At 34.2% G+C, this 16,223-nt stretch overlaps 1 protein-coding gene across 2 annotated transcripts in view; it reads left to right on the plus strand.

Moving 5' to 3' along the window:
- The window catches only part of ARL15 (ADP ribosylation factor like GTPase 15), a 247,654-nt gene that overhangs the window by 116,468 nt on the left and 114,963 nt on the right, over positions 1 to 16,223 (plus strand). For both annotated transcript variants that reach the window (XM_030968219.1, XM_030968222.1), the window contains one exon: positions 1,499 to 1,707. In XM_030968219.1, coding sequence (XP_030824079.1) covers positions 1,499 to 1,707 — 209 coding nt within the window. The remainder of the gene's footprint in view (positions 1 to 1,498; positions 1,708 to 16,223) is intronic.

Raw genomic sequence — 16,223 nt, forward strand, 5'->3', positions numbered from 1 at the left:
GTAGTCAGCTCTGTAGGTCTTTTGCAGAAAAAAAATTATTAGGTATGACTTCAGTATTCTCTTTAGGAAAATGTGTGTGTGCTTGTGTGTTGACAGCTTGTGCTGGGTGCAGATACAGAAACAAAGTGTTCAGGGTTCCAGTGTGACTAGTAAAAAGACAAGAGTAACTCTATTAGGTGAGATTTGAATACTCATGAGTTGCATACCTAAATTTCATGGAGCAAATGTTTATTTCTTCCTTCACTTGTATTTAGTGACTGTCTTTTTTGTTGCACAATGTGTAAATTAAGTTAATATTTTTAAGTATTGTATTAATCTTTACGGTCATTTTGTTGCATTAAAATCTCATTATGTTTCTCAGAAATTTTGTGTTATTTTGTTTCACTGAAAAGTGGAATTTTATTATTTTAAGCTCTTGGTTCTTGTGTATATATGGAAGTTCACATCTCTCTGTCTCAAAATAAGAAAAGTGTCTATAAAAGGTACCTTCTGCACATTTCTGCAAGTCACTGTCTGGCAGACATGTCAAGTTTTCTACTAGACTATTGCTGCCGCTGTTCACTGTTTAGTGTTTGTCCCCATGAGTGTAGTGCCAGATCCAGACATACAAAGAATAGCCCATATCCAAATCATAGTTTAGATAGTTTGACAGCTGTCAAATACAATTTTTTTTTTCCTACCTCATTGCTACAACATATGCTGCTCTCCAGGGGAGACAAAAGCTTTCTGTTGATAACCTTAGTGCTTGGCTTCTGTTGAGATGGCTGAGTGCTGCTGAACTGTGTCCTAAAAATTACTGTGGCATATAAGCCTATACAGTCACTCATGTGTCTGCTGTTGGGCTCTTCCTGAATCCTTAGTGTGGTTGACAGAGTAAAAGTAGTTGAACTGAATGCCTTTGCATGTAGTCATCCTAGCTCCTCATTCACTGCTCAACTCACTATTGTATCATCATTCTCCTCATTAAGTATCTAATTACTTTAATAGGCTTTCCTGACACCTTTTTTCCCCAATTATGAAGTGGTTGCCTGATGGTTTGGAGATGAACTGGAAGACCTTATCAGAAATGAACAACTGCCATGACAGAAGCTGCAGGTTTATGACAAGGAGCTGCAGGGCAAAGTGAAAAAAATGGGTAAAGGTTTAGGCATTAGTGCCAAGATATGCCAGTGAGAAGGTAAAGGATTAGGCTCTGTGGTACTGTCAGCATGGTAGTTCTGCCAGTACTCATTAACAGAGCAGAAGCTTTAATGGAAGAAAGCTGCATTGAGTCAACTTCCTTCCTTATTTAAACAATGTTGATTTGACATTGGTGTGTGTGTGTGTATCTGTTGAATTTTTTAAATACTTTTTTCTTTTTTTTCTTTTAATGATGGTTAAGAGAGAAAATTTAGTTAATTATTTTGATAATTCTAAATAGACGGTTTATTTTCGCTTACAAGTGTTACATTTGTTAAACTATTCTTGTTTTAATTAGTTCTCACTATTGTCTTGAAAGGAGCTGACAATATCAGGAAATACTGGAGTCGTTACTACCAAGGATCCCAAGGGGTAATATTTGTACTAGACAGCGCCTCCTCGGAAGATGATCTAGAAACTGCTAGGAATGAGCTGCATTCTGCTCTTCAGCACCCACAGTTATGTACTTTGCCGTTTTTAATACTGGCCAATCACCAAGACAAGCCAGCAGCTCGCTCAGTACAAGAGGTATGTTCATGTGCCAGCTTCTTGCCTGTTTGTATTTACTTTCTGCACACCACTGATCCCCTATCACTTATTACCCTGACATCCTGGTTAAGGACTGGCCTCAGTTTCTTCTTTACTGTAAGTACGCAGACCAGGAACAGTCCCAGTCCTCAAAAACTTAGTCCACTGCACTCTATGCAGACTTAGTTGTTCTGGAAAACAGACAAGTAATACTTGGATACAAGTAGATCTTCTGCTTTCATCTTATTTTGCTTAAGGGAAGAAAGATGTTTTTAAAGCTACTTTTGTGAAAAGCTGCTGGGACAGTGATTTTTTTGTTTAACTTGGGTTTTTATTTGCTATTAGTTTTAATTTTGCACTGTTCCATTACTCCATTCTTTTCCACTGCTTAAAGCAATTCGTTGCAGCTATAGGTTGTCTTTTTTATGTAAGAGCTTTTTTCTCAACTGCTCTGTACTGATTTGAGGTCAGAATTGCAATTCCTGTTCTAAGTCCTGAACTGTTTCTCATCTTCCTGTTCCGAGGAGTAATGTTTTTGTCTAATTTCTAGCTATCGCACAGTAAATTATGTAATTGTTCTATTCAGTGTACCTTTTGCTCTTCAGTTTCTGAGAAATTTGTCTTGTCTACATTCCTATCATGTCAGATACATTTGAGGAAATGCTGAAAATTACTTATGAAATTGTAGGAAGAAGTAAAATCAGGTTGTGTCATTCTGTTCACAAATGTCATTTAAAGGACTCCTCCTCTTAAAGATTATCTGAGGAATCTGTTTGTTCTGTGATTGCAGCAGAGTGAAAACTCTTTCAGCACCTTACCGTGTTGCTGCTTTGTATTTAAACTGATTCTTTCTTAGATTTTTCTTTTTCTGAAAGATGAAGTTATAGACTTGCAGCTAAGAACAAACTGATCTGTAGAATAGCTTCTCTTAGTACAGTATAGTTGAACATACAGCCTTTTTTTCTTTGTTGCTACTTATGTCTCCTTTCCGAGTCAAAAGAAATTAAGCTTATTATATGTTAGGAAATGGCATAAATGTGAGTGGAGTATAGCAGTGTTTTTAAGAAGAGATTGTGACAGGTTTGTAAAATACACTGTAAAATATTTTTAAAAATTGTTGGTCCATTTCTCTGGAAATTCATTCTTAGGAGAAGGGAAAAATAATGGAATTTGGATTGAAAATATCAAGTTACATTAAAAAGTAAACAAAAGTTATGCAGAGATAGAACCTACAAGTTCTAGGTCTTGTTCATGTAAAAAACAAACTTAGAAAAAAGTAATTAATACTTAAAGGAAATGTAATATGGATTTTGATAAGTAAGTTTAATAATTTGGCCTAGTTTATTATACAGCATAAAAGCAAAAATCTCCCACTTAAAAAATGAAAATATCCTGAGACAAAAATGATTGGATTTTATCATCCAAATATAGTCTATATGCCTTGGCTTTAACTTTTTCATGGAGCAATACAGATCACATTTTTCATCATCAGTAGGGCTGTTTCTTATATGATTTAAGTATTTCTTATTTTCCTATATTTTTCATTTTTAAAGTAGCCAAATTTGGTTCAATATTAAGTGAAGTTTTTTACAGAAAATAAAATTTGAGAAATGTTCTTTTTCCAATTTCGTATTAATAATTAATACAATGCCAGTTGGTTTACTTAACAGCAAATTATATTTGTAACTCTCTCATTTTGCAGGTGAGCTCATGTGGGTAGACTTTTGGGCCTGAACTGAATTTTCTGTATATTTAGACTTAACATTTCTTTTCTTTTACTGGCAGTACCCTCATTTTCATGTCATTCTTCATTACCAGTTGCTTGAAATCTCAGTATGGTAATAGAACTCTATATGCTTACAATCGCATTTAAATGGGTTTCTACTACATGCTTTAGGAAAAAAAAAATCTTATGGTTTATTATGGTAGCTGACCACTCTTGATTGCTACAGTATGAGTACAACAGAATGTGTTCAGAATACAACAGTTTTGTTAAATGTGCAAAGTACATGCATATTCTCAGGGAAAAACTCACACTGTATCAAGAGCTCAGTGATTTTCAAGTTCTTTAATTAAGAGTAATAGAAAGAGAAATTAAAAGAAAAAGAAAAAAAAAGGAAAAAAAAAAAAAGCCAGAGATAATGTCACGAAGTTGTTACATTGTCCCTGAAAAAAATTATGATCTGTGTTTGCTGTGTATACAAAGTAGAAGCCTTCTTTTGTCATTTTTACCAATGTTGAAATGGTAATTTCTTGCTTTCCTAATGCTTTGCTGTGCTATTTTCCTCCTTATTGAGATGTGGAATAGAAGTAAAATGATGAATTGCAAGATCATTGCTTATATAAAACAAACATATTAAAGTATGTAACAAATGTAACATGTTGAGCATTGAGAGTTTTATTAGAAATTTTTGCAGAACGAAGTCCATTAATTATAGGTATTTTCTTGATATTTTTCATGTGTTAGAAGACAGATGAATCATAGTTGAAATTTAAAAATATGTATGCATTTTTTTAGGCAACAAATTGCCTTTATTTAATGGATATGAAAGGACTCCTTGGAGTATAATTAAGGAAAATGTCTGAGTTGAGTGGTGCATAATAGCAAATGTAGAAAAATATTTATCTACAACAAAAATTCTTCACAAAACTGTGCAAGTGCCAAGCAGTTTCTGCAACAGATGTTAGTTATATTTTTTGTTGGGAAGTACAGTTTCTTCAGTTTTTCACAATGTTGTACTTTATTTAATGTGGTTTTTTTCCATACATTGCTTAGGTAGAAATGATACTGTGGAATCTACGTGCTGTAAGAAATAAGCAATGTCATGAATAGTTCAATTCACAGCTATAATAGGTACTTGCAAAAATATCCAAATAACTTACTTAATTTATGAAATGCAATTTAACCTAATTCATTTTGCAGAATATACTTCATATTACTGTAGTGACCAGGGAAAATTACAGGAGAAGCCAAGCTGAAATACTAATCAGTAAATGTAATCCTTTTTTCCCCTGAGTTCTGTTGCTGGTTATCTGTTTTCTACTTATATTTTGATTTTTAAATGAACTCAAGAAAGTAACTTTGGCTTGGCATTTCATTTCAGAAACTATAAGTAAAGATGTTTCTCTTATGTAGACTTCTTTGGTGGTTATTCTGTCTTCCCATGTCAAAGATATTTGCAAGTTGTTTTGTTTTTCCTGTGACAATAGCATGTATTTAGATGTATTTGAATATCTGCTAAATGATTTCTACTGAGCTGTGCTGAAATAAAGACTGCATATATTAACCAGGCTGTAAAACTGATACAACTGTTTTTGTTCCAATGGGTTTGCTCCAGAATAACTTTATTTTAGATTGAAATTACAATAATCAAGAATTAATCCTATATGAGTCAGTTCTGACTGTAGTTTTAGAAAACTTATGAAATAGCAAATAAAAAATTTTACAAATGAAAAATAAATTTAGTTACTCAACATATGAGGGAAGGTGGTGGCATATCAGTTTGGCCATGGTTTCCAAAATACAGGCTGCAGTTCCAAAACAGTTTATCTAATTATATGTTTTTTAAAATAAGTATCTTTCTGACAGAATGTGCTTTTGCTTTTCCACACAAAAGTACTTTTGATTTTGGAAACTGGTTTTGATTAGTCAGATTTCTCTTACAATGTCAAAATATTGCAGGAGAGTAATGGTGATAAAAGTGCTTCAAATTGCTTTAAAAGGGAACAGGCATTACTGTGATTATCAACTTGTTAATTTTTATTTTGGAATGTGTGCTACTTTGTGTATGAGTATCAGAAGCTGGATATTGCAGTGGATTTTGTGAGTTGAACCAGTGTGCGTTTTTTCCCAGGTCAGAGCAATATTTAGGAGCTGCATGTATTGGAGGATGTCCGTAGCCACTATATTTTGGGAGCAGGCTATTCTGGATGCTTGTCTGGATCTGTTTAGGACTCCTGGAAGCCATATAGGACTGGCCAAAGGAGGAACCAAATTGAACTAGTTTTTCCAGTTCACTGGTGAAGCAGCTTCTTGTTTGGCAGTGTGTTCACTTTGGGATGTCTCTATTTTTATATTTAAGTCTCCTTTTAAGGTTGTAGGTGCATTAGATGACCATTGTAGATCCACTCCATTGCACTATTCTATTCTAGGACCATATATGTGAAGACATTCATACAGTATAACCTGTTGGTGAGTTTGTATTCAGTTATCCTAAAATTCAGGCAAATAATAAATTTCTTTCATATATTTAAATTGGTGACCACTAGTAACAGGAAAAATCACTGAAGACCTGTTCTAAATTCCCTTTTTAAAAAAAATATAGAACTTTGTAATATAGACTTACTAGTTAACAGTAAATCAACCGATTCTCAGCGTATTTTAAGATTATACCATTGTTTTAAATATAGTTGTTGGGAAAAGAATAGTGTGGAAAGCTTATGCTGATCACGAGTGCTGGGGTTTTTTTCTTGCATACAAGATGTTACTTTAAATTTGACTTGATAGGGGTATGAAATGCCATTGGAGAGTCATTTTGATTGTCCTTTTTTTCTTTGATAGACCAAGATCTAAAGAAATCTTTTAAATGCAAACAGTATTTTCAAAAAGTGAGTGTGAAAGGTTTGTTGCTTATTTACATAGATTGTGGTGCATTTATCTTTTTGAGATTGTATAGATTTTGAATCACTGACAGTGTTTAATTAGGTTTTCTGTTAGCAGAATAGTGGAAGGTGACTCTAATAATGAAAAGAGCCATCTTAGGGTTGTGAGGGCTCTTATCTATTACCTTGCCAGTTTCTTCTCTGCTGTTTATGTCTAGAAATAATTTTGTAGATAAAGTATCTTTTTGAAGCCTTAAATATCTTAAAGCTAAATAACCAGGAGAATGCTCAGGTTTGCCAGCATGTGTGGAGGCTCTTACTGGTGGTGGGGATCTGGAGCATGCTGCGAATTGGGCTTTCTAGGCCTGCCAGTGGTCTGAGTTGGCTACTTAGTACAACAGGCTCAATTCCAGGATGTAATCACTTCTTTTTATTCCAATGTCTTTGTACTGTTTTTCCATAATTCATGCTGCTTGTGGTTTCTGCTAGTTAGGGGAAAATGGTTCCTCTTTGGAAACCCTTTCAGGGTATGAGTAATAGATGTCATTACTAGTAATCTGAAAAACTGCATTCAGCAATGACTACTAAAGAGGTTTAGCTTCAGAGAGTATGTAGTATCTTAGCTCACAGATTTGAGCAAATGTTTTCCCCAGGAGCAGGTACTACAAAAACTTAGCCTACAACCAAGAGTGAAAATGAAAGTTTTCTCTGCAGTCTGTCCCATCCTCACCCTGGTCAAGCCTCTCAAATCTGAGTTTTCAAAGACCAGCTGTTGCAAATCTGTGTGCTTTGTGACAGGGACATCCAGAGCAAAGTTAAATCGGGGACAGATTTTTGGTTCTTCAAGGAACTGTTTCTGAGATGATTTATCTTCAGATTACTGCAGTAAATAGCCAAAATATAGATTCCTACCCTGTTTTTGAGATCATAGTGACCTTAGTGACCTTAATATTTGCAATCCCCTCACTGCAAATACTTCTTTTCGTCCAAGGTGTATCCCCTGATATTTGAAGATTGTTTTGGAGCTGGACTCTGCTATTTTGAGTATTGGCTGCTTCCTTCACAACTGTGGCCTTTGAGGGAACAGAAGAGTTATTTGTCAGACTTCAGTTATGAACACATTTGCAGGAGAGGAGAATATTATTAAACTAGTGTTTAGACAATAGTAGTTTTGTCCTGCTTAGAACAATGAAGAAATAACTCCTATTTGCATTTCTCGTATGAACTTCCATACTGATTAAAAATTTCATCATACCTATTAGGAAAATGATTTAGATATAAAAGAATCGTATGATAAAAAAAATACAAAATATGCAATCTTAAAAGCTAACCAATTTTAATAAATGTGAGTAGATCCACATCCTAGCTAAATGTGAACAGCAAGCAATTTCATACAGTTGCAAGACTGAATCCAAACAGTAACCACACATTTTCCTTGCCTGAGTTTGTGTTTCAATCATGTTTTAAAATAAACAAGGCCATAACAGGTAAAATTGTCAATATATTCATTAGATAAAAAAATGAATTGGTATATTCACCACCATGTTTTGGTGAATAACATCACTTAGTAAAGCTTAATATAGCTGTCCCACCGTATGTGGGACAAAGAAACAAAAACTTAACAAAAAAAAGTATCTTTCTGAATAGTAAATTCCAGTTGTGCTCTTGACAAATGTGTGAGTCTGCAAGGAAATGAGTTCAAAAACTGCCACTAGAAACTCTGATTTGGAATGGTGCTCCCGAAGATATCAAAAAAATTGCTCAAGCACACCTGCAAAAATGCACATATTACACAATGTACAAGAAGATAAAGAGTAGGAGTAGCTAAGACACAGGAATAGAAGTCCTGTCCACATACCCCCATTTCACAACATGAAACTATATTTAGAGAAATAAATCTCTTGAATGGCCCTTTGTAGCAAATGGTGCCAGGTACACGTCCGCAAAAAAAGCAGCTGCATATCTTGGAGTAGATTTTGAAAAGTATTGCTGTATATAGTTTTGAACATCAGATGTGGATTTTTGCAGCACTATTTGAGTCTCCAAATGGTTGTTTTATATGTATATAGATGATGTGTACTTTGAGTATTTATTTCATCAGCAGTATTGGTTTGCTTGCTGGTCTCTTTGCCTCCCTCATCTTTCAGGTGTGACAGTCTGTCTGTACGACACCGTGATGAACTGGTTTGGACCTAAAAATTACTTAACTACTATTCTTCCTCAAGGTCTTATTTTTAAATAAATTCAGATGAGAAGAAAATTGGATAATTGGCATACAGGCACAAACAAGAGGTGGGAGGAAGTTGTAAAACTGGAACTGGTGTGGAAAGTTGGAGGTGTGCGCATCTAAAATCCAGTGAGAGTCGAACCCTTCTACCTACCACATTACTTCTCATGCTTTTTTGGCTTATCCCTCTACAGTGAACCATAGTAAAGGACGATTATACAGGAAATACTGGAAAATATTTTTTTCCTCTTACTTAAAAATGGATGTTCTGGAGTAGATGTGCAATTACTTTTACTGGACTTGAGAGAAAGATAGTGAAAATACATGTTTCTTTCCTATGTTTTGAAAATTTACTGTCTTTGTTGACTTCCAAGCAAAGAAAGAAGACAGAAAATATCATTCAAAGAGGAGTTGGCTGCACTTGCAGAACTAAACACAATGACTGTAAATATAGAGCAAAGTATCTAAAAATAAAAAGTAAATTTATGAGAGAAAGTTTAAAATGCTTTCAGATACAAATCTATATGCATAGTTTAGTAAATGTTTTTCTTAAGTATTTGTATACTTACAAATGCTTATATAGTATTCAGTAAGGACTATTTTAGAAGAGTGCAGCTTTTTACAGTTCTTTCTGAAACATTTTTTGCTTGGTAAAAATTTGGTGTGCTTTAGTAGAGAATTAAATTAAATCCTGAGTCCTGTTGGATACAAATCTGACCACACAATCATTATGACTCTTTTGAGCCTCTAGGTCTGTGATATTGTTGTTCTGGGGAATTCTTGAATGCTCAAAGATTTAATTACCGTTAGTGACATCTTACATGAACAAGAGAAGTCGTATTTCTTTCAGAATTAATAACTATTACAAATGGAACAAAATAGTGGCTATATAACTACTTTCCAAATATAACTTTACCATTTTAGCAAAAATAGTCTCTGGATCAATTGAAAAATATTGGAAAAGTATTTAGTAATGCATTGGATCAAGTTTGTGAAAACTCTTCTATTGTGAAAATTATTTAGTATGTGTTTTTCTTTCAAACACCCATCTTACATGGATATATGTATGTATATGTACTAGAATGAAATTTTGAGTTCAATAATACAAGCTGCTGCTTTTTAAAAGATGAGAACTTATTCTTCTATTTTTCTTTTAAGTGCTAAAATAAGTTTGCTGATTAAAGGCAAGTTAAATATACTGTGAACCTTGTATTTACCAAGGAAAAGATAATTTTTTGTAGTTGAACTACATAATTTATATGTGGTACTCAATATAACAAAGTAAATTTTAAAAGAAATGTTTTTCAGGTTGATTATGATCACATCATCTTCATTCCATTAGAGTAGGTATGCAGTGTATGAAATTAATTTCTGGCCACAGTCCATTCTGCAGGAATTACATACTCACACACATGGGAAATCATATTGAGCATCTTAATTGGTCATGTCAGGGAAGTTCAACAGTAACCATAGCAGGAGAAAATCTATTCATTTTATATCTATGTAAGTATTTCAAGTTGGATTTTAATTATATGCCACAAAAGTAGAAAATTTTCAACTGCATCAACACTACCTACACTGTGACACAGCATAGGTTATTATTGTCTGTAATTACCAACATCCTGAAGACCTTGCTGGAAATATGTAGTTGCAGAGTTCCTTAAAACCTGCAACAAATAGAAGGTGCTCAGAGCTCAGCCTGAGCGTGGGAGGCTTTCTGTTCCCTATGAAACTCAAAATTTCTGAAGATGCTTGAGGAGGATTTCTCTTGAAACTGAGCTGCAGCATGAGGAAAAACAAACCTGAAAATTGAGGTGTCATTGGCCTATCAGAGGTTGGTTTAGATTTTTAAGTGTAAAATTCCTATGAGTGAAAACAAACCATAAATCTCTGGAGATGGAGATGTTGGCATGTATGTGAGAATTCATGAAACAATGATGTTTTCCCAAGTGACGGGATGGGGAAAGGATCATCTTTGCATCAGTGGTCTGGATGTTACTGAAACAATTCTACAATTGTCAAAGGCCAGGAAGGAAACACATACAACTGTAAGGTGAGATTAAATTCCTTCCTATCCATTCTCAGTTTTGAGCTCATTTTTTTTTACCCTAGCATTCTTTCAAGCCATTATGCTCCTGGAAAAATCTTGGATGCTCTCTGGGTGTGGTGGAAGACAAAAATCAAAGACTGCGGTGAGCTTGATTGCTGGATAGGACACTACTGTTTTTGCAAATGGAATGAACTAGTGAGAAGGAATAACAGGAGAAAGGGAAGGGGACTGCTGACAAGTCTCATGCACCTCTTTCCCTGTTACTTCCCAAGACTTTACTGGCAGTAAAGCAGAAGAGATGAGTAGAGAGCATTCGAGGGTTCAAACAAAAACAAAGAATGAAATGGAGTTCTGCAAATTCAAAAGTAGTGAAGGGCCCCACAGTTCAGAGACTATGAGGATGCAGTACTATGAGTTTTTACTTAAAGAAAATTGGAGCCATTGAAGGCCTTCTTCTATAGCAATATAGGCTGAACAGTGTCCATTATTTCCTCAGAAACCACTTCTGTTCCGTGCATAATGACTTTTGGTTCAGAAAGAGGAAACCATTTTCCCATCCACTTCTTGCAGTGATTCAACAGCAGACGCAGACATGCTTCTGAAGAAACATGAGTTATCCACTCTAGCATCTGGGAACAATTGTCTTCATAAGACTAGAAGCAGGATTTTGAATTTAATGACATTATTCTAATGATGATTTGTTGATACTGCAGCATATCATTAGTCATGCTGGAATCTTTATAAGCATAAATGTTTTCTCAAAATAGTTTAAATGTTTAGAAAATCTATTACAGCAGTCTGACATGAAACAGTAACTTCTTCTGTTAGAATCTGAACAGCCTGAAGTTTTGAGTTAGTCTAGAAAAGAACTTTTTGAAGGATCATACAAATTAACTAGGTAACATATTTTACAAAAGGCAAAGTTAGGCAATTTTTCACTTGAAAATATGTTCATTTATTATTCAGATTTATACGCATCATCCTGATATTTTTCTTACTGTTTTAAAAACCAGAGTGTTGACAGTGTATTGAATAATCCATTCCTATGGTTACATATTTCTCAATATCTTTGCTTTTTCTGATCTTTCTGTTATATTTAGTTGTTCAGATTCTGATTAGATGCGAAGTTGCAAGGGTCAGAAAACCTGTGCTGTATTAATACTGTCTTAAAAGTAAAGACTCAGTATTAATGTGTGGGCATCTTTAAAGTTAATGCATGCTGGAGTTACATTTCAAGTATTAATAGGCATCTATTGCCTATTAATGGATGTGTGTGGCATCTAGCAAACTGATTAAAAAAAAGAAAGCAAACAAAAAGCCCAGCCTGCTTTAGTGAATGAGCTTTGCTTAAAATACTTTTCATTTCATCCACACATATCTCCAGAGGTAGATAATTTGGATTACTGCATATACTGTTATATATTTGCTACAATTGCATTATTTATTTAAAAATAAGTGGTTTCATCTGTCTCTCTGTTAATACAAGCTTATTCTGTAAATTTTTTTCTATATTTTTTCATAATATATTATCACAACATTTATAGTCTCATTTTGGTTTTTGTGTTACTCTGGTAATAAATACTAGGAAATAGTTTACCACATTTTATGAAACATTTAAGCACTTTAAGCATTTCTTTCCTATAGGTTTGTTCTGTTGCAGTAATTCTGTTACAACAGACCATATATTAACTACAAATCTACTACAGATATTCTATGCCAATTGTTTACCTTTGTTCCTTGTTGCTAATTATGCCTTTACTCATAGCTGAGGATAAAGGGAGTAAGAGAGTGAAATTTGAGTCATTCTCTAGGGCAGGAGAAGAAATCTTTTCAGAGCTGTAAACAAAAAGATGCTCTGCAACCAATATTCCAGGAAACAATCAGGTCCCTTTAGCTGCAACAGCATCTAGTGGCACGGTGTAGATTTGTTGTTTTAGAAATACGTAACTAATTTTGAATAAGCAGTATTAATGCATGTGATATCTGTAACCTGTGTTTGCACAGACCCTTATTAAACAGTAAGTGCTCTTCATTGAGTAATTTGATCTGTTCTCTGAATCAAAATTTATTACTTAAAATTATTACTGTATTTTAAATTTTTTAAATTTGGTTTGGGCTTTTTTGTTTTTGTGGTTTTTACTAAAAAATTGCCCTATATACGTAAAGGACAAACAGAGGCCACAGACATGGTACTGTACATTCTTGAAGTATTGCACGTGCCTGCACATCTGTCATGTAGCCAAAGAGTTCAGACTATGTAGTTTTTGCTTGACAACCTTTTTTTGTGCACATGCTATTCGTATCATTTCTCTCTTCTGAAGTTCAGAACATATGATTTGTTTAAAGTCATAATTGAATGAAAATTGATGTTGACTCATTTTGGATTATCTAAGTATTTATGTGATGGAGAGAAAATCACCATTATCTTCCATTATTATTCCTCTTGCTAATTTTATTAAAGTAATCTTGAGTTTTATTGAAACCTCAATCTTAACACTTTAAAAACAATCTTACTCTTATAAAATCTTCAGAAAAACAAGATAAAACATTTTAAAGCCAAAATGGACTGTTGTTAAAGTGGGGAAAAAAAAGCTTAGTATTTTTCTATTCTGATTTATTATACAGAAGGCTGTTTTTTTACAAAAAAGGGGGTTTTTTTCTTTTTTTTTTTTTTTTTCTTCTTTTTTTCCCTCCACTATTCTCAGTCTCTTTTGATCATTGATCTGGGTGACCCCACGCTCAGGGGTTTTTTCTTCATTTGACATGGACAGATTTTTGAAGTATAGCTCTCCTTTGGGAACCTCGGGCAGTTCCACTTGACTAACCTGTGATCTAATGAGCAGTAATGCAGGGTTACAGTGACCATTTTGTTTGCTTTGAGGGAGGATGGCTAGACAGAGAGTGGGAGAGAGGCGGTGTCTGCTGAGAAAAAAGATGCAGGGTGATCGAACAGTGTGAAAAAGACTTGTTAGCCCACATTAGTGTGCCTGATTTACTTCACAACAGGTCAGGAAAGGCCAAAGGCAGGGTTGTCATTAAATTGCAAAGTTGAAAATCCCGGTATTCAAAAGCATTCAAATTTCTGAAAGTTGTAAATTAGAAAGTTTGTGGTTCATGTTGAATTTGGCAGAAAGATATACAGAAGTACCAGCTTCTATAAAACATGAATGGTACATTATAAAATCATGCTGTAAATAAAAAGAAAACCAGCTTTTTAAAGTACTTTCATGGTTGACTGTTTTACAATGAGACTGGGTGCGAAAGAAAGGCCAAACACTAACAAGGTCGTTGCACTTTCTTTATGAGCCCTGGGGACCCCTTAATTATGTGCCCGTGCTGCTTATTTTGAGATCTGTAGAATGTATGTGTACACGTGTTTGTATAATATATAATTTTTATTTGTATGTATTAAATCCATACACATATGTATATACACATATGAATATGTATGTAAAAATAAGATTTTAGCTCAACTTGCCCAGGAATGTAGATTTTGAATCTTCTGCAGCATGTTATGATACTTTTTTACCCTCATATTCTTGATTGTTTCTCTTGGAGTTAAGATTAATCTTCATGCCTGTGGTCTTGAAATAGGCATAGGTTTATCTTAAATTTACATTTACAAGTGCAGACAGACACACAAATTGTCTTTATGTACTAAAAAGTTATTTTCCTAATAGTAAAGTTTGCTTCAGAGCACTTGAATTGGACTTGACAGCCTGCTGCTTTGGAATTGCAAAAATGAAAAGTTGAAGCTACCTATTCCTGAAATTATATTTACTCTTCTGTTTCATTCACTTACTTTGCAGCGGCCAGAATCTCCATGAGTTGAAGAGTACAAGCAGTTGCATTGATAGCCTTTAACTCACAGCAAACTCTTGTCATTTCTATTTTTGATCTGACTGGCTTTAGTGAAAATTGAAGTGCAGCCTTTTAGCTATATTATCATTGTGCATTGTAGCAGTAGGTAATAAAACAAATGGGTGGTCTTAGGGGTAAGGTGCTTTTTTCTGTCTGCTACCAGAAGTTTCACTAATTGATTCTTAGTTCTGTTGGCTGTCAAAAGTCAGGTTTTCACTATTGCCATACAACTGTGTTAAGTTTTAGATTGTACTGTGTAGACAGATGTGATTGTCTTGATCCTCGTGTCTTTTTGCAATTAGAAATACATGAAATTAAACAGCTGAGAAGAGCTGACCCATAACTAAGACTCTATTTCCTACCTGCCTTCAGGGGGCTGTGCTCCCACTGATCATTCAAATAATTTCACTGACATTTAAGGGAGTATCTCTTCTTGGTTGAAGGGAAGAGAAGACAACAGGATGTCAAGCTTCAGTGTTCACATTGAACATTAACTTTTGGTTTTAACTTGTATTGGATTGTGTATTAATATATGGTGCCAGATTATTTTTGGTTTATCTTGGTCATCTTTTGTTTACAGTAGATATAAGGTATGGTTTTACCTCCTGATAACCTGAGGTTTAACAGACAGTTGAATGTGGGTAACAAAGTACTTTTTTATATTCAGTGCTGCATTTATCAACTAATTTCACAGTATGTCATTCCTGTTTTTAACACATTGTAAAATTCACTTTTTATTAGAATTTGAAATAGGATTAATGTAGTTTGAAACAGCATGGTGTTCAAAGTAGCTTGGTTGTTACTATATCCAAACATTAGTCTCAAAAAAAATGTGCTATGATATGTATGCTTCCATTTTCTCAATTATTTTAACTGATATTTAGTTGCAGCAGCTTGGTGGACATATGTTCTAGGAAACTCTGCATTGACCTATCTTTGTAGCTTTAGGTCATGTTAGTAAATGGAAACTTATTAGGGCATAAAATGATGGGGAAATGTTTAACAAATCAGCATACTGAATCAAGGTACATTTAAGCCTTACTAGTATTCTCTTTCCATTTACTTTCTCCATTCCCTAAATAATGTTGTCTGTGCAGTCTCTATGCACTCTTTATTAGCTCTTCTATTTGATTTAATTATTCAGTTACTCAGTGTGTCTGAATTAAGTCATCTCCGCCAATCTGCTTATTACAAAGCATTTGGTCAGTGAGAAGAAACTAATGTCATCTTGCTAGACTAATTTTTTTGGGTCTGTGTTTAGGAATCAGGACACTGGAGAAGTATTTCAAAATTGATTTATAAAAAATAGTCAGTTCAAGAGTGTATTATTGATATTGCCAGTCACAGGCTCTGGAAGAGTAAATATTACTTACTCAGGTGAAGAAAAGGGAAATTTTCATATGTTCTTCTTAGCTTTCCTTAAGATGTGAAGAGCTTTTGCTGGTAGGTGCTTTAAAAACCACAAAAAGTCTACTGCAACATAAACTGTTTTCACATAAATTTGCCAGGTATTATATAAAATGATTAAGTTCTTTTTTGATGGTAATATTGTTGCTTGATTCAGGAAGTCAGCTGACAAAAGAAGGTAGGATACAGCCAAATGCAGGCTTCTGGAATTTTTTTGCCCAGTTCATAGTTGCATTTTTAGAAAGCATTTCTTTTAAGACAGAGATTTTAACTTTTTCTATAGGCATTGGAATTCAACATGTGAAGTTTTTCTTTTTTATCTGGATGTCACGATATAAAACCTCTAGCAAAACCTTCCTGTGGGTTCAG

The sequence above is a fragment of the Camarhynchus parvulus genome, chromosome Z (assembly GCF_901933205.1).
Source record: "Camarhynchus parvulus chromosome Z, STF_HiC, whole genome shotgun sequence".
Classification (NCBI taxonomy): domain Eukaryota; kingdom Metazoa; phylum Chordata; class Aves; order Passeriformes; family Thraupidae; genus Camarhynchus; species Camarhynchus parvulus.